The sequence below is a fragment of the Ictalurus furcatus genome, chromosome 21 (genome assembly GCF_023375685.1).
Source record: "Ictalurus furcatus strain D&B chromosome 21, Billie_1.0, whole genome shotgun sequence".
In the NCBI taxonomy this organism is placed as follows: Eukaryota; Metazoa; Chordata; class Actinopteri; order Siluriformes; family Ictaluridae; genus Ictalurus; species Ictalurus furcatus.
In genome coordinates, this window is record NC_071275.1 from 17,371,289 (window position 1) to 17,393,989 (window position 22,701).

The 22,701-nt window shown below is 40.2% G+C and overlaps 1 protein-coding gene across 3 annotated transcripts in view; it reads right to left on the reverse strand.

Moving 5' to 3' along the window:
• Positions 1–260: 260 nt before the first annotated feature.
• Positions 261–22,701, reverse strand: part of sfmbt1 (Scm like with four mbt domains 1) — a 36,659-nt gene continuing 14,218 nt past the window's right edge. For 2 of the 3 annotated variants that reach the window (XM_053652803.1, XM_053652802.1), the window contains exons 2-21: positions 18,645–18,692; positions 17,442–17,536; positions 16,044–16,287; positions 15,340–15,428; positions 14,954–15,206; positions 13,626–13,723; positions 13,390–13,491; positions 11,978–12,137; positions 10,815–10,897; positions 10,527–10,653; positions 9,655–9,768; positions 8,430–8,472; positions 8,271–8,338; positions 7,218–7,357; positions 5,410–5,519; positions 5,087–5,262; positions 4,752–4,930; positions 3,225–3,446; positions 2,924–3,052; positions 261–1,613 (exon numbers count right to left, since the gene is read on the reverse strand). In XM_053652803.1, coding sequence (XP_053508778.1) covers positions 1,473–1,613; positions 2,924–3,052; positions 3,225–3,446; positions 4,752–4,930; positions 5,087–5,262; positions 5,410–5,519; positions 7,218–7,357; positions 8,271–8,338; positions 8,430–8,472; positions 9,655–9,768; positions 10,527–10,653; positions 10,815–10,897; positions 11,978–12,137; positions 13,390–13,491; positions 13,626–13,723; positions 14,954–15,206; positions 15,340–15,428; positions 16,044–16,287; positions 17,442–17,536; positions 18,645–18,669 — 2,598 coding nt within the window. In that variant the 5' untranslated portion in view covers positions 18,670–18,692 and the 3' untranslated portion in view covers positions 261–1,472. Of the gene's footprint in view, positions 1,614–2,923; positions 3,053–3,224; positions 3,447–4,751; positions 4,931–5,086; positions 5,263–5,409; positions 5,520–7,217; positions 7,358–8,270; positions 8,339–8,429; positions 8,473–9,654; positions 9,769–10,526; positions 10,654–10,814; positions 10,898–11,977; positions 12,138–13,389; positions 13,492–13,625; positions 13,724–14,953; positions 15,207–15,339; positions 15,429–16,043; positions 16,288–17,441; positions 17,537–18,644; positions 18,693–18,899; positions 20,232–22,701 lie in introns of those variants that run through there. The other variant, XM_053652801.1, reaches the window with a different exon arrangement.

Sequence of the window (22,701 nt, forward strand, 5' to 3'; positions counted from 1 at the left end):
CATCCATCTGGCCCTGTAGTCATTAAGGTTCTTGCTGGTTCTGAGACGTGGCAATGGTCTGGTCTGCTCCGACAACGCCGTGACGGTCAGTTACATCGGCTATCAGTTCTGCCTTGTGCTGAAATGTTCTACATCTGTACAAGAGCTCCGAACGATTAAAAACAGAAAAGAAAAAAGAAAAAAAACAGGAAACTTGTGTATTCCCATGAAACATTCCCTCACATCACATCCCGCACCAATGAAGTACACAAGGCGATTCGAGCAATTATGGAATTTATTTACAGCACCCCTTTTGAAAGAGACGAAACAATAGCTCCAGTTTAGTTCAGTTTCTTTTAAATAACATTTCACAAACATATACAATTTAAATGTAAATTTAACATTAATTCAAATGTTTTTTTGACCAAACTGGAAAAAAAATTGGAATCAAATCAAACAGGGTAAGAAGACGCACACACACGCACGCACGCACGCACGCACACACGCACACACACAATATGCCTGCAAAATTCACCATTTTTAGCACAAACGCTTGGAGAGGGAATGAGATAAAACGGGAAAACTGAATCAAAATGAGGTTTGTTGAATTCCTCTTGAGAGCACTCTAAATACAAACGCAATGCTTGAAGCCAAAGCCTTACGAGTCGAAGCCAATTCTAGTCTTGCATACGTTATTGTTTTAGAATCGGATAGATCATCCCAAATTTTTTATACAATAACCTGAATCCTTTGTGTGCTTGAATACTAACCACGACATTAATCACATTAACGTTGTTATATTGCATTAAATGTAATTGTTTTAATGCAGTGACACTTCTCCGCTTGAATACGAGAGTCAGACTGAGATTGGTCTGAGGGGGTAGGGTGGGATAGGGTGGGATAGGGTGGGGTGCGGTGGGAGGTGGCACCACAAAACCAAATAGCAGGCCTGAAAATTAATGTTTGTGTTTACTTACAGTGTAATTTTCAAGCTTTGTTATTTAAAAAAAAAAAAAAAAAGGAACTGGGACATTTAATCCCACTAAAGGGAATATCTGATATTTACACTTATATACAGACAAACTACTATGTACACGTTTGCATACCACTTACTGTACACGGGCAACTGGTCTTTGTGCTTAAGATTCTTGCATTGTCGTCCGCTCTACGATTATTAAAGGTTTCAGAAACGAACAGCTCGCCTGAGCCTTAAGGAGAACGCCACCTAATGACTGATTATTAACTCGAGTAAACCTGGTAAAAATCACCTATAACGTGGGCGGGTTCAGTTTGAGCAGAGCTTTGTGACAAACACCACTGATGTCTCCCACACCAATTTCCCCTTCAGTAGCTTATTTTTGTCTAGAACAAAACTCAAAAGGGGGAAAGAAAAAACTAAACAAAAGCGCACACACACACACACACACACACACACACACACATAATGAGAAATAAAAAAAAAATCCTCCCCCCGCCGTCTCATCCTGCAACTCTCAGCTGGCAAACTGCTGGTAAAATGCTAGTTTGACCCTCTCGATGTGATGGCACAGCTTAATGGCGGGACCGAGTTTCAGGTCCATACACTCCTGCACAGTGGGCAGATTTAGCAGCAGCAGGGCCTGACCATCAATCTCCTAAAACAAACAAACAAACAAACAAGTAATGAGAAAGTGGCTGTGCGTAGAGAGCGTGATTACTGCTGTAGGTTTAAAAGAGTTTAAAAAATACCAATTGCTAGAGGTCACTAGCGCACATCATTATAATACACATCAGAGAGGTGCTAAGACTATTTACTGAAAAGTGACTTTTCACTTAAACTGATTCAAACCTTGGTTTTGTACAGGTGTGAATCTCCCTCTATCAGATGATACAATACGCATCGTGATACGCACTATACGATACAAAACAATTACAGTTAAGTAAATAACGATTGGATACATTTTAATTCACTACTTATCTCATATGATTCAGTTCAGCACCGATATGATTCGGCTCAGAACTGATAGGATTTGATTCAGCACAAATGCAATTCAGTTCAGAAATGACAGGACTTGATTCAGCACAAATGCAATTCAGTTCAGCACTGACAGGATTTGATTCAGCACAAATGCAATTCAGTTCAGCACTGACAGAACTTGATTCAGCACAAATACAATTCAGTTCAGCACTGACAGAACATGATACAGCACTGACAGGATTTGATTCAGCACAAATACAATTCAGTTCAGCACTGAAAGGACTTGCTTCAGCAGTGACAGGATTCGATTCAGCACAAATACAATTCAATTCAGCACTCACAGGATTTGATTCGGCACTGACAGGATGAGGTTCAGCACTGATAGGATTCAATTCAGCACAAATGTAATTCAGTTCAGCACTGAGAGATAGGATTTGATTCAGCACTGGTAGGATTCAGTTCAGCACTAACATGATTCGATTCAGCATGTTGCGATTAGATTCAAGTCTGATCCAATAAGGTTCGGTTTAATTTGATGTGTCTTAGTTTTGACTCTCAACAGTTTGAACAACAATTTAAAAATATATTTCTTCCCCGTCTTATTTTTCTCAGAGAATTGGTAGAATCCGTGTGCGCACACAGAGTTATACTATATAAATGTCCTCATCATTAATAAGCTAACTTACTATTTATTGCCAACCCTCGATTACTCAGCGTACACACGCCTGCGACTTTACTATAATAACCAAAGTGGATTTGAGAGCGGATGTGACTACGACTGAATTGGATCTGCTAATCTGCAGTGCAGATTCTTAGTAAAAATTAGTCAGTTATTTATTTATTTATTTTTGCAAATAGATCCGATACCTTTCTGCGGTGTGGACAGTTTTATTTACTCGAATAATATACAGTACAATAAGCCTCAATTAGATACTTTGTGATACAAACAAGTTAAGTAGTCTGCGTTGAAGAAAGTAAGACAATCACCTGATCCATGAAGATGCGTGCGAGTGGAGCACAGTCGGTGGTCCTGATGAAACGCACCACGTCTGTAACGCTCCACTCCAGGGGACTGCTGTCCAAGCAGAGCTTCTGAGGAGCCTCAGGAAAGGGACTCTGAGTGACAGGTAAATGAACCTTAGACTCGGGGAACAACTATTGCAGTAAATGCTTTAAGTACATTGATATTACTGTAATGAAAAATAATGAAATATTTGTTAGAATGTGTACTACTTGTAACAAGTATAACAAAATCTATCATACAATCCACGTATAATTTTGTGATTACTTTGGGTGACGGAGGTCTGTTCTCATCGTCCGAGCATGAAGGTGAGCGAGCTTTGCGGCGCCGGCGGGTGGGTCGGGGAGTTTCAGGAGGAGAGGGTGAGGGTGTCGGGGGCTGTGATTTCTTTTCGGAGTATTCTGAATCTTCCATCAACTCGTCCTGCTCGGAGCCGCTGTCGTCGCTCAGAGAGTCGTCTTCGTCCAGGTCTTCCTCGTCGGCGCTTCCCTGAAGAGCCACAAACAAACCAGAGAGGCGCTTTAACACTACAGGAGAATAGGGCAATTTTTAAAAACATAAATAAGCTAAAAATCAGTCACAATTCGAATATTCTTACTACTAGTTTTCAAAGTATTGAACGCGTCAACATGTTTTTGAGTAAATATATTTCCAGAGGTTATTCACATGAAATTTTCACCAGACATCAGTATTAACTCAAGATATCCACAAATATAAAGAATTCACAACATGAAAGTCCATAAATAAAGTTATGTGTAATAAAGTGGAATGACACGGGAAAAAAGTATTGAACACGCTATGAAGCAGCAGTTCTCCAAGGCAAGGTAAGACAAGGAACCAGCTGAAATCCGTAAGTAATTAGACAGTAATTATACCTCCTGTCTGTGCAAATTAATATCAGCTGGGTTAGTAAACTGATGGTCTATAAAAAGGCTTTTCGTTACCAATGTGTCACAAGACACATCTCATGATGGGTAAAAGCAAGGAGCTCTCCCAAGACCTTCGCAACCTTATTGTTTATAAGGAAAATTTATAAAGGAAACCGACATGATGTGATTGTGCCAAGTGGGCGGAGTTAGTGTGGGCAGAGATTAATGCAGTGGTCACGAGTAGACAAAAACAGTGAAAAGCTATTAACAGTGAAAATTGTTATTAAAAATTTTTTATTCCTTTTTTTTCTGTTGTGTTTTGATATTTTCATTATTACACTATTAGAAAAGATGTGTTTCTACCTCTAGTGCCTTGCCATAATAGAAAAGAAATTCAATCATCTGTGAGGATCTGTCTAAATCCATTAGGAGACGGCAATAATAAACTGGAACCGTAAGGATTAAAAATAATGGATGAAGATGTGAAGTGAAGTGACGTTTCCTGTGCCAAGTCCTGTATTTCCTAATACCAGGATTTTTTTTTTTTGTTACACCAGCACTTAAAACATCTATGCTCTTCTTCTCATTAATGAATGCTGTGAACACACACATCATTAGGCCTCCATTTACTACCGTTGCTATGGTTACTCTATCTCCGAGGGTATTAGGCCGATCTGTTCTTGTTGCATTTAAGTGACAATTCCTTTTTTGCAAATCTGTTCATTTTTTCTAACTTTTTAATGTAAGATTCATAAATATAATCTTAGCCTAAATGGCTATAGTTTTAGACCCGTTCAATTAATATAAGAAAATAACAGACAGCCAATCAGAAACTGTTCAAATCGCCATGGTACAAATAAATGCAGTTAGATTCAATATGTAGCTTTATTGATGAAGCTTTGATTTGAACTTTTTATTGGTGTACCTGAGGAGACCCTGCAGGCGTGTTGTCCACGGAGGCGGAGGAGCGTCTCTTCTTGTGGACGAACAGCTGCTTCCTTCTCTTCTTCCTCCTGCCTCGTCTCTTCACAACCGCATCCATGTTGGTGTGGCCTCCCGGTGGACGACCTACACGTCGACTCTTCTTCTTCCCATAGTAATATGCTTAAAATAAAATAAGTGAATTTGCATACAAATGAAACAGAGCGGTTGACTTTGTGAATGATAAACAGCTATTTAAATTCATTACGCTGTAGAAAAAGCTAGCGAGAAGGTCAGTGCAGAAAGTCAATCGTGTACGATATATAAAACGTTGCTCACTGTATTTGGTTTTGGTGAGTACGGAGCAGTTCTCCGAGCATCGCTCCAGCACCATGCGCGGCCCGAACAGATTAGGACAGCACTCCAGCTTCACGCAGGTTCTTCTGCAGAACTCGGCCACACGGTCCGCGGTACGAACGATCTCCACTGTCGCCCTGTAGCTCTTCCCTTTGTACCTACATTATATCCACATGCACACTCATTAGGGAGGCTAAAATCAATCCCAGGAGACAGGGATGTAGCTCAGGGAAAATGCAAACCAACAAATAGTGTTCTTTTTCTAAATTTATTATTTTTTTACACAAACATGTAGGTGTTCTCACTTGGCTTTGAGAATCTCTCCATGACCCTGCCAGCGTCCCTCCTGGTCCAGCTGGAGCTCACGGAGCACCCGACTGGGCTTGTAGGCCGAGTTTATCAGCAGCGACAGCACCTGAATGGACATACACACAGGACGGGTAAAACCATGCAGTTTATTATTAAGTGTTTAACACTGGCAAAATTCTCAAGTTTTCTTCAGATAAATTCATAGTACAGATTAGGTACAGACAGCACTATCTGGGTTAAAGAATTCTGAAATAAATAAGTAAGGCATTGACCTCAGTAGAAAAAAATACTGAAGTTATTCTAAACTTTTCCCACAATGTGTTTTCGTGATTGCATTTCAATCGTGTGGACGTGCGGAGCAGTGAAATATGGAAAAATTGTGGCTGCAGCCATTTTGCCACCGTTTTTTTTTTTTTTTAATGAAACGAACAGCTGAAAATCTCACTGGAGTTAGCATTGAACATGTGACATACTTTATAATGCTGTAACACTGGCCTATCATCTATGCAATAGGGAAGCAGGTGGACAGTGCAGTGTATATGGGAAATACGTCCCTTTTGCATATTCATAGCATCTGGATTTTTATACGGGGTAAAAGTATAATCTAATGGTCTTTTATTTGGAACACTTTCGTCAAGTAATTTCTTATTCATTTAAAATGTAGGATATCCTACACTTGAGTGAACAGAATGCTATAGAACAGAACACAACCTATTAGAATAAAACCCAACAGAAGAGGAATACAACTGAATAGCAGAGAAATACAATAGAAAACAATAATAATAATTAAAAAAAAAAAAAAAAAGAACAGAAAAGAATAAAGAAAGAGGGACGAAAAATAAAGCGCCCCCTTTTTGGGATTTCCCGAGCCTGCCTCCCGTCTCCTCAGGTAACTCGGATAAATAACAGAACAGAACAGAAGACAATATAATAGAATCAACTCGAACACAACAGAACACGACGGAACAAAATAGAATATACATGTAACACAACAGAGCACGTTAGAACGTTAGAATAAATAACAACGGAACTGAACAGAAGAGAATAAAACGCCATTGGACAGAACTGAAAAGAATAAAATAGAGCAGAATAGAAAGAAAGGGGGAAAAAAAAAGAAGAGAACTGAATCTAATAAGGGTAAAACAGAACTTTTAAAATCGAATAGAACTTAACAGAACACAGTTGAAGGAAAAACAATACGACAGTATAGAACAGAATAATAGAATTAGATGACAATATGACACAATAGTATAGAACAGTATAGAAGTTACTATATACTGGAATAAAATAGAACAGAACATAATTAAACAAAATACCAAACAGAATGTGATACAAACAGGACTGAATAAAATAGAATAGAAGGAAATAGAAGACAAAAGAATACTACAGAATAAAGAAAGAGTGACTGAGACATTCATGACACAAAATGCAGGGGGAGAAAGAGAGAGAGAAAGAGAGAGATTATAAGATTACGCAACTCTTCTTGTAATGACAGCTTGATGGAAGGTATTATGGTCATGACTCATTGCAAATCCTGCTGATGAACACTGCACATGCAGCCAAAACAGCTTCATTTTCATTTTGGGTTCCCATTCAAAAGGCAACGCTGTGGGTTCCTTATTAAGACTTACGGTAAGACTTGCTAGTACATATTGAAAATGATCAGAGATCACAATCGAATAGAACAGAACAGAACGTAGAATAAAAAACAACAGAAAAGAGAACAGAAAAGAACCAAGAATAAGGTAAAGTAAGTAGCAGGGTTTCTGAGTGTAACTGAGACATTTATGACAAAAACGCATACCTCCTTGAGCACCAGGACGCAGCTGCCCGGACCTACGCACTGTGGCAGCTCTGCGATGCGGCCCTTATTGAGGTACGGACCGGAGAAACACCTGTGGTTGAAGTAGATCTTGGGGCAGGTGTACTTCCCGTTGGCCTGACCTGTCACACAACAAATATTCTTACAGATTATTCAAAAACGATTCAAAAATATGACTGTATATTCACACACAAAGAGCACGCAGTTCATCGTTTACTCTCAGACGGGATGGATGGATACGTTCTAAAGCAAACAGGAACAGCAGTTTGAAAGACGTCAATTTTTCACGTAAATATTAAAAAATGAACGTTGAGTTATTGAACAAAGAAAAACGTGTGTAAAAACTGATCCGGTGGACCTTTCTGCAAGGAGGAGAGGTTTGTTTAACGTATACGGAAGGCGTCTACGGTGTCAGTGCTTTGAGGTAAAACGGTTCCTTTAAGACATCCTGGTTTCTTAACACCACAACCCTAAATTCTTTGTTTTATTAACTTCAAGTGAGGCTCAAAAAGTTGTTGGTGGGGAACATCTGTTCACAGCTGTTATAATAAGTGAGAATAGGAACTAACTTGTTTTGCTGTGGTTCCAAACCGTGAAATGTAACTATACATGGATAAAAAGGTGTGACGTGTCATTCTTTAATACGTTTTTTTTTTTTTTTTAATAGCTAGTGTTGAGAATTGAGTGTGTTATGCGAGAAATAAAACACTCTGGGGCAGATTTTTAAAGGAAAATAATCACCTTCAGGGTGGTAACATTAACTCTGCTTTATAACACCGCCATGTCGTTAATTATTTTCCTATAACAGTCCACCCAAAGTGTTTTATTCCTTACTTATCAGCACAGTACTGAAAGTTAGATAACTCCTACTGCGATTTCACTGTGTTTGTGTCAAAACAAAATAACAAGGAAAAGCATGCGCTATTTAGTGTATAGGGGAAAAAAAGGACTTGTGTTTGTGTGTGTGTGTGAGTGTGTGTGTTTGTGTCAGCATGTGTGTAGGTGGTTTTGGACGCTGAAGTAGCAAACACTTACTCATCTCGGTCTGACTGTTCAGAGGTTGTTTGAGGGCATCAGGGGAGGAGTCTTTAGCTGGCACTCTGCTGAAAGTGTAAGACAAAGAAAGGATTAGTTTGAAAATACTGAAATTATACACAGCTACAGTATTGGTCACGTTCAAATCGTGTTCCTTACTGTCTCTCCGGTTGGACCACGGCGATTTTCTTCTGCTTTTCCACTGCAGTGAGAACCAACACATACACAGATATCAATAAACCTGCACTGGCAGACGCTGACAAAACTGAAGAGGCAACGTTACACAATTTATAAACGATTTAATAGAAATGTGAAGACCCTCGTGCGGCCGGTGCGATGATGAGGTCGATCATACAGGCAGGAAATAACGAGAACCTAATAGTGAGGGTGTGTTAATACAGAGCGATAATAGAGGGTATGCGTCGATGTCACTTTCCCGCCGGAACACGCCCAACTCGGACAGACTGAGCGGCAAAACATCCAACAAAAACGGCTGGTTTTAATAGGGGAAGCTGCGAAAGCGCTAGTATAACCAACGATTATCAGCTTAAATTAAAGGCAGTTGGACTCGACAGTGACCCTTACAACTTGCCCAAGAACCTGTGGTCCATGGACGTTGGCTTGTGGCCAGAAATCGGTTTTCCTGACATTTATATGTAACTGATTTTAAGCAAAGCCTGAACGCATACAAAAGCCTTGACGCTTGGTCCTACTTCAAGGCGGGATTTGTTAGAGAAATTAAAGTGACAAGAACACCAATAAACATTCTGGTTGTATGTACGAATATTTTTCTTTTATTGTATCATTTTTTTCTGCTAACTCGTGAGCTAGCTAGTCCTAGTTTGTTTGTCGCGAACACAGTCAGAGAATGAATGAGCCCCCCGTTATTCATCAATGGAAACAGGCAGCGTTTAAAAAGAAATATGTAGCAAATTATTCATCATTGTACAACATGAATACCACATGCCCAAAGAACTTCCACTTACATGACTCATTCAAAGATAGCGTTGATTTCTTGTTGAATCTGTTAGCACCGTCGATCTCACAGCAGCTTTTTCCCATTATAGATGCGTTTTTTTTCACGCTGTACACGAATGCTGCCGCTCGGTCTTTTTGCCACTCGGTGGGCGTGACCGCGGTGAGTTCTGGCTACCGTGACGTCATGTGCGTACCCTCTACACTGATGCATGTGCTAGAAAATATTCACCTAGTACTGCAATTTATCTGAGTCCATATATCTTAATTTGTGTATAGAATAATTACAAGGACCTGTTATGTACTAACTTTTAAGTCTGTAGGAGTGTATGTGATCACGGACATTCAATCTCTTTCTCACACACACACACACACACACACACACACACACACACACACATAAAACAACCTTTGGGTTTGCAGGGGTACTGAAGAGGGTAGCCATTAGTTTCACACCAGCTAACAGGGAAGATGTCCATGGAGTCCATATGCGTTATGATCTCTGGAACAGGCTGCTTCACTCCTGTAGACCCAAGAAAGAGAATTAAAACTTAAAGAAGCGTTATGTCATTTTCAAGTCCTCGGCATGCCTGCACCAACACCAACACTAACAAGCCTCTCTTCTCTCATCCAACCCCACGCCCTCTATTCAGACTGGGTACATCCCTTGCGTTGCCTTTGTATGAAACAGTGCTGGTTAATGTAGTAAATGACCTACTTAGCTCAGGAGTTAAGCTCATGCTTACACATGAATCACATGCATAAAATGTTTCAGTCAGGATTCAGGCCTCGTCACAGTACTGACAAGCGCTGGTTAAAGTAGTAAATGTTCAACTACTGGCTTCGGATCAGGGTCGTGTCTCTTGGGTTTTTACTACTTCATCTCGGTGTAGTTTGCACACTACATGACTTTGTGACCTTTGCACAGTATGTTTAGTGGAGCTACACCACTGATTTATATAGATTCCTATATGCTATAAAAATTATAGGAACTATACTTACTACATAATAACTCCTCATCCAACTGACCAGTACCTAATTATCATTGCCTAGAAATGTGTCATCTTCATGATAAACATACACATTATTTATTTCCAGAAGAACGCTATAAATTTATATATATATATATATATATATATATATATATATATATATATATAGAGAGAGAGAGAGAGAGAGAGAGAGAGATGGAGAGAGAGAGAGAGAGAGCTTGCTATATTAAGGGAAAGCAAATGCTCTAGAAACTTTCAAAACAAAATGTTGCATAAATGGCTGAATCACCTTCTAGTCTAATCCAGATATGTTGACCTTTGACCTTGGTGACTGTGGCCACATGAATGTTTTGCGGGCAAACAGGATCAACGGCCTCCAGCATCATGGACTCTCTGTAGCACTGATCCGAGGGGTCCTGATACAAGGAAAGCACACATGCAAAAAATGTATTATTATTTTTTTTGCACAGAGCTACGGGATAAGTTCAAGATGAAATTATACATTCATTTTATATGTCTGGTGTTCTAACACACTTATAATCACAGCTGAATTACTAGGGAAAGAAACAAGACTCACGGAGGGGAAGCAGTGTTGCGGGGCTGGCTCGGCCTCGCACTGCTTCAGATAGTCAGCCCAGTCAAAGTCCTGCCCTTGGAACCCTACACACGCGCACACCCACAATAGACAAAAGACATCATTTAACAAGCAGTGATGATGAGAGAACCGTACTATTATCTGCTTCAATGTCATTTGCTCATTCTTCTCTGAATAATACAAAAGTGCCACAGCCCAAAAGAATTATTCAAAGATTGGAAACACAAATGATCTGCATATTAGTCATCCTCAACACTGCCAGTGACGCCTTAAAGGACGCCTTACCTTTCAATCCATCTCCGTCCCAGTGTCAGAGATGACTAATATGACACGAAGGGTTCACCTTTTGTAGGATGCTACAGAATGACTTGCATGGTTGTTTTATGCTTAGTTATTAATCTGAAATTATTCAGGGCTTACCCTGCTGTTTTATTTACCTAAAAAAAAAAAGTTTAACCCACTATGTGCTGGTAGAAAAAAAATTAAAAATACACACCGAGTGACACAATACATTCGATATATTTAATTAAATTCTGCCTTGATTCCAAACAACACAAATTTAGGCAGACCAGAAAAACAAAGACATTTTGGATGTGGAAACACACTCGGTAAAATTCTTTCATTCATTAGTGAGAATTAAAGCAATGGAAAATAAAAAAATAAAAATCAATTTTGCAAGCATGCATTGTGTGAAATCTGTCACCTAAATCATACACAAAATCTTATTCAGGTCTTAGGCCTTTTCACAGTACTGAAACAGCGGTGGTTAAAGTAGTAAATGTCCAGGTCCTGGTTTACACTCAGTGTTGCACCTCTTGCATCTGCTTGTACTACTTTCATATCAGTGCACTTTACATACCATAGATCACAAAATTCCACGAGATAGACGAGAACATTTTGGGATTAGAGATCAGCTCTTTCTTGGTTCAGGTTTCATGTGACTGAAGATTATTACTCTTTAAATGTTAGCTGCTTCCTTGCGCATACAAAAGTAAGCTTTGGTGTTCCACAAGGCTCTCTTCTAGGGCCACTGTTCTTTCCCTCATATATGCTCATGGGCACAATTATCCGTAAAAAGACACCACTGGCTTCAACTACTAAGACATCTAAAAAGCAATTATATGTGAATATTTTAACGGTTATACCTGCTGGTGGACTGATCTTCACTCCATTCTTGAAACTCCACTGAGCAGGAAAGATTCCAGGACTGTCCCTGTGACACACGAACAATCTACTTCCTCCTTTTCTCTCGACTTCCTCTCTCATATCATCCATCTGCACCAGGAAGAACTGATCACTGAACACCTGTAATGCAAAATACACACATACACAGTATGAATAAACAATGTCCAAGTAAGTGCGGATCTGAGAGCGGATTCCCCATGTGGACCGCTGCTTATGAATAAATCTAATTTGGTTTTTATATGTGCCAGCACAAGCGGTGATTTGTGGTCATTTCGTATTTTTCTTTCTTTGTGATACACACGCTCATGCAAACCACCTGCGTTTAGCGTAAGGAAAGAAAGAAAAAAAAACCAACTTCCACAAACACAAAGAAAATAAGGAAGTGAATCTCTAGCTCTAAGCAGAGATCCATTTCTTGTAAATGGTTTAGGGTATGAGAGTATGAGGACATCAGGGTGCTCTTACATCACCCAAGAGTAAAACAAAAGCTTGAGGAGGCATGATCATTCATTTTTGGACCTGATGACACAGCATTGTAGAAGCACCTTTTATAAATCAGTGTTTGTAAAAAGTAGGAGTTATAAGCTTCACCCTGCTGCGTAACAGCACGAGGGAGTTTAGGAGGGCTGCCGAGGACGTTAAAATCATCATTATTCATATCTATTATTGAGTCCGTTTAGGAACAATGACACGTATAGAACTTTAACATGTTATCATTATACCACATCTTTACCAATTACTATATGTGGGATATGTGCATACATATATAATAATAATAATAATAATAATAATAATAATAATAATAATAAGACAAGGCCTGCTGTCACAGTAGAGAGTGAGGGTAGAAATAAATAAAAAAAATAATGAATCTATGAATGAATATTCACTTAATATTAATGAATGAGCAGCTTGCGAATTTTGACTTAGACTTAGATGATGATTACCTGAGCAGTTCTACTGAAAACATATGCAATATAAAGCTATTTGCTTAATTCCCGTCCAATTTGATGAATGAATTCTTTTGGAAGAAATCGTCTGTGCGCGCACACTAATCACACTATAATAATCAATCAAACTATAGTCGCTATTTCTGTCGTGGCATGGAGTTGAAAATCTCACTGGACGTCTTTGTTATTGCGTCATAAAATCTAAGAGCCAATCAGGTTCTAGCATGCAAATAAAGGCCATGCAACACCAACAGAGTGGGCAGGTCCATGTAGGGTTGTGTGTTTAATATATGCACGTTCATATCATATAATCTGGATAGCTTGATGAGGGTTAAAGTGTACACCTTCCTGTTAGCTTAGGCAGAAAGAGAAGAATGTGTTATAATTTAGCCCTAGTGGCACGACAGGGCAGGTGAACGTGTTACCTTGGCAACAGAAGCAGGGCTGATGGTGAAAGGGGCAACAGGATCAACTGCCTCCAGCTTCATCCCCTCAGTGAAGCAGTGCGGAGTGATGGCTGGACGATCCTGAACACGCACACACACACACACACACACACTAACATCAGCCTACATCCTGTTATGCTTTCCAGATTTAAATCTTCATAAACTTGCACATTCAAGTAAAAGATCATATGTACAAGAGTCAGTCCTTTGCTCACCTTATAGAACTCTTCACTAATACTCGAATCCTGTGGCTGATTAGTGATGGTTTGTCTCACTTCCTCCCATTCCTCCTTAGTGCGTAATGGAAGCAAAACTACACGCAAACACAAGCCACACGAAATGATTACGTCAGAATAATCATGACTTAAACAAATATATATAATAACAATGTTTATCTCCTACACGCTAGTGGTCGCTGGTCTACCAGACTCCACATCCCCTGCTCTACTGATCTGCTAAACTGAAACACAGCTCACTGTTCAAGCCAAAGTGAAAGGATAACGACTGAAAAATAGTCAAACATCAACTCTAGCTGAACATTGCATGAGCTTGCTCAATAGCCATTAAATTCCCATTAAATATAAAGAAAATGATTCATTAGATACAAATCAATTGTAAATATTTATAACCGAACATATGAAGGACCATAAAACCTTATAGCAGGCTTGTGGACAAAGAAATATTTTGTTCCGGTTTCCAACAGGAATGTATCCATAAACCAGTCTCTCTACTTTTACAGAGGCAAGAAATGTCTTTCCAAGGGTATGGATTGCTAAATAATGGGTTTTTGCAGAAATGCCTTCATGAATAAATATGACTGCATTCCTAAAAAAAAAAAGATTTCTGGTGTTGAAGGCATTACTGAAAAAAAATCCATTCAGAGTTTCTCTAAAGAAATTGGGAAAAAAGTGGATGTGGAAAAAAACGTTTTGTCCTTGGCACAAAGTGATATGTTCGGTGGAAACCCAAGACATCTCATCGTCCTGAGAACACCATCCCCACAGTGAAGCATGGTAGTGGTAGCATCGCGCTTTCCGCCAGCAAGGTCTGGGAAACTGGTCAAGGATGAGCACAAGATGGATAGAACCAAATCCAGGGGAATCGTAGAAGACAACCGGTTCCACTCTGCAAGAGACTTGGGTGGAGGTTCACCTTCCAACAGGACAACAACACTAAGCATACCACCAAAGCTACACTTGAGTAGTTCAAAACTAAGAACCTGAATGTGTTAAAATGATCCAATCAATGGCCAGACCTCAATCCAATTGAGAATCTGCTGCAAGACTTGAAAACTGCTGTTCGCCAGTGCTCTCCATCCAATCTGACAGAGCTCAAGCAAGATGAGTGGGCAAAAATATCCAGAATCCAGATGTGCAAAATTGACCGAGTCGTATACTAGAAGACCTGCAGCTGTAATTGCATCCAGAGGTGGTTCTGACCCAGGAAGGTTGATACTTAAGCAACCAACAAATGTTCTTTTTGCTTAAGTAGTTTCCAGAAAAAGAGTGGTGCGCATTCAGTGACCCGAGCCCTCGTGGCTCACCTGATGGAGGTCTGAGGATGCAGCCGTGCTCTTTGGCCCAGCCGGGGAGGTGGAGCAGGGGGTTCAGGTAGAAGACCCAGGTGATGGAGTGTGTGTCAGGGAGTCCTTCTGTGCCAGCATAGCGGAGACGGAGTCGGCCCCCGACGTTCTCCTCGATCGCTGCGCCCCAGACCACTCCGGCATCCTCTTTATCCACCAGCTCCACGCCGAGACCCGGACTCAGCAGGTCTACAGGGTTGCAGCCACGCTGGGCCTAAAAGTTCATGGAAAAATAAAAACACGCACACCCTTAAGACCTTCCAGCACTTCCTCTATACAGACCTAATGTATAATGCTCATGTAGAAGCACAGCAACAGCAGATCTGTGTTGTATTTTGATTACTCACCCCTTCTAGCAGGTTGACCGGTGCGCTGCAGGATTCTGACAGAGATTTCTCCAGCAGGGACTCCCAGTCCTGATGCTTCTCTCGCACGCCTAAACACAAACACCACCCCGTGAAATATAACGGAACTGTCGTCGTGTGCAAAGGCGTTCATGCAGACCGGACCGGAGGCTCAGACAAATCTAATCGGCCTGCACACTTCAAACTCCTAAACACAGTGCATCTTGCTAGCGTGTGAGCAACGTGACCTGGCACATTCTGGATGGTGTATACTATTGAGCTGTAATCTAAAATAGAGCACAGTCTAGCCACAACACAGGCCGGCCCATCCCCCCACTTCCTCAACAATGAGCACAAATCAAGTGTCAACGTGCATAATGTTGCACGAGGCTGCAAAGAATAAAACCAGTTAAATTATAATCACATCACGGGTTAATGATGTGCAGTTCCTTCTGGAATATACATTGCTTAAACGGAGGGTACGATTAGGATTCTTTTTTGGACCGACTTACTAATCAGCATATTTTCATGAATATTTATGGCTGGAATGGAGGTGCAGTTAAAAATTAAAACACTAGTTTTACTCCAAGAAAGTGGAGCATTCCTGAGGATTACAAGAAGTCATATTAGGTGTCGGAAAGGAAAAAAAAACAAAAAAACAAAACAAAAACAAAACAAACCGAACACCCATAACCCCCTGCTCTCACCCTCAGGCGGTCTCATGGGTCGACCCTGCTGCCTGCTCCAGCCGATGGGGTGCAGGTCGGCGGTCATGACGTCACACCAAAAGTCGGCGCGCCGGTCGTCGTGGTAGCCTTCGTAGCGTAACAGGAGCAGTTGGCCGCAGGTAGTGATGATGGTGGCCACCCAGTAAGCGCCGTCGGGTTCTCCACGCACCGGAACCTCCAGCTTCATACCAGGAGTCAGACCCGTCTGCAGGCCTTGATCCATCTGAGAAGAAACACAGCAGGTTATTTAACTTCTCATCGCTGAAAGTATTACCTCTTGAATCCAAAGTAGCACTAAGACCCGCCCCCACAAAAAAGTTATTTTTAAATGGTAAAATATCGGCTCACGAATATGTTTCGAACCCCCAGCTATCGTTTATCATGGAAGCTGGCTGGATCTAACCAATCACAACAGCCCTTATGGAAATGGTCATGGAACTACAGTAAACTGTTTAGAACGATATGCACAATAATATACGACTGTACCAAAAACCCTGTCGATGAAACGAGTATCTGAGTGAAGTGTAACATGGAATAAAACACAGAAAAACAAAATCATGCAGGTTGGTTAATCATTTATGATCAGTTGTAGGTTTTATTATACTTTTGTCTGCTTTATTTAATCATAAAGGACTATTTTATATTACACTGATTTCGATTTTAAGGGCCGCTGAAGGCTTCATTTCCTTTTATTTGCGAGTGCTCGTGCTTCATTTCTCTTAAATCTATTATCTATCATCATTTAAAGTACTTCGAAGAGATTTTTATCCCCGGGGTAAATTGTCGTTGTGATCCTTGATTGTGTTGTTTTGTGTTTTGATGTTGTAAATTTCTATATTTATGTTGCATATTTGTTGCTGCCCTCTTGAACAGGTCACTCTTTTTAATCTCGATGAGTTGGTTTTTTTTTTTTTTTTTTTTTAAACCTGGTGTTAAATAAAGAAAATGAAATGGAATGAATTTCCCAGTCTCAAGTTTGCCAGTTGTATTTTATTTTTAATTAGTTTTTACGATTTTGTCATAAATATACAGGTCCGCTCTGAAAAGGAGACACTAGTCTCAGTAGGGCATCGCAGATTAATAGTACAGTATACTGTACAAAATTTCATTACACTCACACAGAGGGGGTTTTTTTTTGTGTGTGCGTTTCCAGAAATATGGTTGAAATTTATTTGTAGTGACTGGAGAGAATAGAAAGAGGAGTATAAGTGTGAAAATTGCATTTCTATAAAATGCTAAATCGACAGAGCATTTGCACGACTGAGACTAACCGGCTCAAGCTGTGTGTGTGTGTGTGTGTGTGTGTGTGGCATCAGCAGGAAGTAAAACAGGAGCATGAAGCGGGAGAGGAGTCACAACACTGAGTTGTTTGCTTACATGTTTGAAGGCATGGTGAGGTACGGACAGAGCGCCCGTCTCCTCCAGGTAATCGTCCCAGTTAAATTCTGACACGTCCTGACCAGAGTCCGCGTCTGAAACGGAACAGAACATGATAGATCTCGTGCTACATGTATATCATTAACCACACACACACACACACACAAATGAGGTACATGTAGGCGTGGGTGATATGTCAAAAACATACTGAACTCTGTGAAGATATTTTCATGACACGCAATATGTACGAAGGTTTATTCGGTCCTTCCAGGATTTCGTGTTCGCAGAAATGAACGCAAAATCAAGCAAGCGTCGAAATATATTCGGAGGAGCTTGCAATGTTTCGAAACCGCTGCAGATTTTCCACAGGTTTGGGCCGAGACGCGTCAGGTGACGTCATCACAACGCCCGTTCAGCCAAAGCGCTCCTTCGTCCAGCTAAAAAGTCTCACTGACCAACAAACGTCGGTGCGAAAGACTTCGCAAAACAGTTTTGCGTAAGTGCAATTTCACCAATTCAAGTAGTTTTCCGCAAAAAAACTGAAGTTGCATCGCAAATTTAAAAAAAAAAAAAAAGATAGAAAGAAAAAAAAGCCACAGCAAAATAATTTTTGAAGCGTTTTTGCCCGTAACAAATGCAAAAAAAAAAAAAACACCAGGAAATCTTGTATGGAATTGATTGTTGTGATTTTGCTCAAAGAGCACTAACGTACCACTGAAACCAATTGACAAAATGTTGTTTGCTTCATTCATGTACCTGTATTAGTGTTACTAGTGCACTTAGGCTGGAAATGATCCGTTCTCATTCGTTCTCATTGTCTCATAGCTTTCCAGGACGTATTATTAGCTTCTTATTGTTCATAAGTTCAGGGCAGGGCTGGACGATATAACAATATGAGATCCATAAACGTGATAAACTGTCACAATACAATAGTCTGAGATATCACCGGTATCGCGATATCTTTTTACGTTTTGCTTATTTTTTTTTTTTAATGAATCAGATTATCTTCACGTAACAGCGTGCGTCCCAAGTGTTTTCTTCCTTACTAACGGTGAGGTGTTTCTGAATCAGGCAATTTAATAAAGTCATTAAGATCTCGTATTTTAACCGCCAACGAGAGCATTTAAACACGTGTATTAATGGCGCACGCTCCAATAATTAAACAAATAAATACATTTAAAACGAAAAGAAAAAAGCCCTTACCGGACTCCAGCGCATCTTGGCTCATTTTGTAACTGGATCTCACAGTGTCTGTAGGAGGGAAGAAAGAAGAAGAAAAAAAGAAATGATTAAAAAGATGTAAGCTTAAAGAAACCTGTGAGAAATGAAAAGAGAGAGAGAGAGAGATCATGAGATGGAGATCAATGCGGAGATAAGCAGCCGTTGTAAAAAGCCACATTTGACATTCAGTGTGTGTGTGGGAGGGAGAATGTAGAGAGTGGTTTTTAAAATACATACCGATGCTTTGAAAGCGCACCATGCCCAACAGCTAAACAACAACTTCAGGCAAAATTAAAAAGCCAGACTCGTCTGCGTTTCCTTTTCGACTGCCAAAAGCACTGCCCTCAGACTAATACCCATAAACTAAAGATTTAATCCGGCGTGGGCGAGACGAAAAACAATGTGTATGATTAGGATTATTTCCAAGTCTAAGGAACAGAATCAAACACGGCTTTAGCTTTGCAACAGCAGTAAACATCTGTCCACTTAATCCAGCATCATGAATTACGAGATTGAAATGAGAAAAAAAAAAAAATGGCCCTCACCCAAACGATCAGCAAGAACATAAAACGGCTTGGGCGGAAGTTCCCCAGATCAATGCAAAACAAATATAAGCTAATGGTCGAGTGAGCATTACATGGCATTCTCCCTCTCTCTCTCCACCATTTGTTTCATTTGTGAATTCGGATTTTCTTTTTCAACAAAGCTCTTTGCGATGTCTGCAATGTTTAGGGATCACACACACGCTTCAAACCAGAAAAGGACACACACACACACACACACACACACAAAACTCTATAGCAGTAGAACAGCTATTTTCCCACAACTGCCACAAGGGCCGTGACGGGCGTGAACGCTGCACACATTTGACACTCAGCCCTATTGATGTGCTAATACTGTCGGAGGACAATTCTTCTTTATAATATGTCTGCAAATCACGCATAACAAGGGAAGCCTCAACCAATACTGAAAGGAAGGAAATTTATTTTAATAAACTACCTTTTGTGATAATTACACATAAATGCTGTTTTTATTTATTTAGGGTTGTGTGTGTGTGAGAGAGAGAGAGAGAGAGAGAAATTTTAATCTATATATTAAAGTGAAAAAAAATTATAATAATATTCATCATTTTAGGGGGGAAAAAACTGATAAATACCAAATGTACAACAACCTGACTGTGTTACAGCTCTAAACTAATACTACTTAGTTGAAGCACCTGTAGATTTTATCACAGCATTCAGTATTTTGGGGTAAAAGTCAATCCGTTCGGCAAAAGCATTCTAACTCTTCAGGTCACCCCACAGATTTTTGATTGGATTTTAGATCTGGACTCTTGGGCCATTCTAAAACCTTGAACTTGTTTTGGTGAAGCCGTTCCTTCGTCGATCTGGAGGTTTGTTTCGGGTCGTTATGCTGAAAGCTGAAATTCCTCTTCATCTTACGTGTTTTAGCAGAAGATTTAAAGTTTTGCGCCAAAATTGACTAGTAGGTGGAGCTATTCAGTATTCCCTCCACCCTGATTAACGCCTCAGTTCCAGCTGAAGAAAAACAAAGTACGATTCTGCCACCACCATGTTTCCCCATGAGGATGATGTTCTTCTGGAGATGTGTTGCTGGGTTTTTTTTTTTAATGACAAACATATCTTTTGGTATTACGGCCAAAAAGTTCAACTTTGGTCTCGTCAGACCATAACACATTATTCCACATAGTCTTGGGAGATGGGAAGGCTTTTTTCCTTTGGTTAAGGAAGGTTTCCGTCTTGCCACCCTACCCCATAACCCAGAGGTATGAAGAATTCGGGAGATCGCTGTCACATGTAGGGAGCAACCAGTACTTATGCATTTCAATCAGTACTTGCCATAAATTGCTGCAGATTTTTTATGTTGCTGTAGGTCTCTTGGCAGCCTCCCTGACCAGTTTTCTCCTGATCTTCTCATAGGAACAGCTGTACTTTATTTGGGGTTAATCAATCAGTCACTTTAATTGATGGCAAGTGTACTGTATACTAATTAGTATTTAACATGAGTTCGAATGTGATTGGTTGATTCTGAACATTCTGGGAAAAAAAAGGTTCTGACATGGTTTAACTTAGTTTCATTTTTCAACCTGCCATTTTGACAGAGGTGTGCAGACTTTTTATTGCCACTGTATAAATAATATACATTTTCCCCTATATAACATATTGAGTACAGTACCGAGTATAAAGGGCATTATTCGCGTCCTCCGGGATTTTCCAATCGCAGAAATTAACGCAAAATCAAGCAAACGCCGCGATATTCGGAGGAGCTTGCACTTTTTCAAAATTGGGTGCATTCATCCAAATCCCTCCCTTCGATTTGCGTGCAGCGAACAAGAGTAGAATTAAGAGGTCTCATTTACCAACAAACATCACTGCGAAAATTGGAACTGCAATTTCGTCAATTCATGTAGTTTTCCACATTTAAAAAAAAATAAAAAATTAAAATAAAAAAAAATTGCAGCACTATCAAGCATTTTTGGTCGCAGCAATCACAAATAAATAAATAAATAAATAATAAAAAAAGATTTCAAAACCTCTGCGAAATCCTGTACGGACGGATACAATTTCAGATCTCCTCGGACTCTCACACACACGACGTCGCAAAAAAACAAACCAAAATGTTGCGAACTTCGCTGCCCTTATTGTGTAAAACTTTTACAGCTTGTTCTCAAACCTTCTCAAATATAAACCATTTAACACTTTAAAGAAAAAAAAAAAAAAAGAAAGGCTTAAATGTAGCGAGAAAACAGTTTAAAAACAAAGTGGCATTAACTCCATAGCGCCATTCAGCCCGAGCTGTCAAGTTGTCTTTGTGACGCTTGACATCTCTATTAAAAGGAGAGATGAGGGAGCGACAGGCTCGCTCTGACAGGCGCTAGCTGACCCGACCCACCCGCCGCGACCCCCGCCTCCGCCGCTACCTCCTCCATCACATTGTGCTTAGAGTGGAGCGACAGAAACGTGGGGGGATTGTGTCCCAGAGCGCTCCAATGCAGGAGCGAAAGAAAAGGCCAGCCCCAAAGCCCCGCACGTTGCTCTTTCCACTCAGAGGCAGACGATCAGAGGATAAAAAGGGCTGAAACGAAGGAAGGAAGGAGTTGAGACAGAGGAGGAATCTGGTGTTTCTGGTATTTCTTTAGCGAATCGTTGGGACATTCCACTGCACTAACGGACGGCGATCGCCAAACTCACCAAAGACAGAACGCAGAAACATAAAATGCCACTCACACAAACACAACAGATAATAATGTCTTCCGTCTGGATGTGACATCACTCGAAATGTCTCGCAATATGTATTTTTAAAAGTATTTGTGCATGGTTTCAATAAACTACTGAAGCCTGAACAATTTTAAGGAAACATTCTAACAAGCATTTAGCAGACGCACAGCTCTGTAGATACGCCCAAAGTGCTGTCAGGATTTTAGAGGTGTTCATGTCAAACCGTCTCACTTATCAGGGGTGGACAGCTCGATCATACGTTAGCTAGTTCACTGGGTAAAAGTGAAGTACAAGTGCCACTGCACTCCCCATTCTCATGGTTTAACTAAATAACGAGGCTAAAAAGTAGTAGTAGAGTTTGTTTTGTTTTTTACGTGATTGTTTGCGGCCAAAAAAGCTGGATTCTGCTGCCGTTTTGTTCAAAATTTGCGATGCAACTACACTACCAGTCAAAGTTTGTTCACACTCGACTGAAAAGTTTCTCATGAACTTAAAAACCTTTTTGATCTGAAGGTGTGTGATTAAATGTTTGAAATCGGCGTCGTAGACAAAAATAGAATCGTGCCGACGTATTCGTATCTTTCGTTAGAAAACGAACGTTTTATTTACAAAAGAATATTTATTTAAACGGACGACTCGGAGCGAAATATTCCGAAAAGCAGCCGATACGAGTCCGGCGTAGGTGCGGACTCCTTTAATACTGTTTAAAAAGCATCTCGGGGAAATTCTTCAAGAAATCGGGTGAGAAAACGCCAAGAACACATTTCTGGAAATTCTAGGTCGAAAAGTGCTTTGAAGAT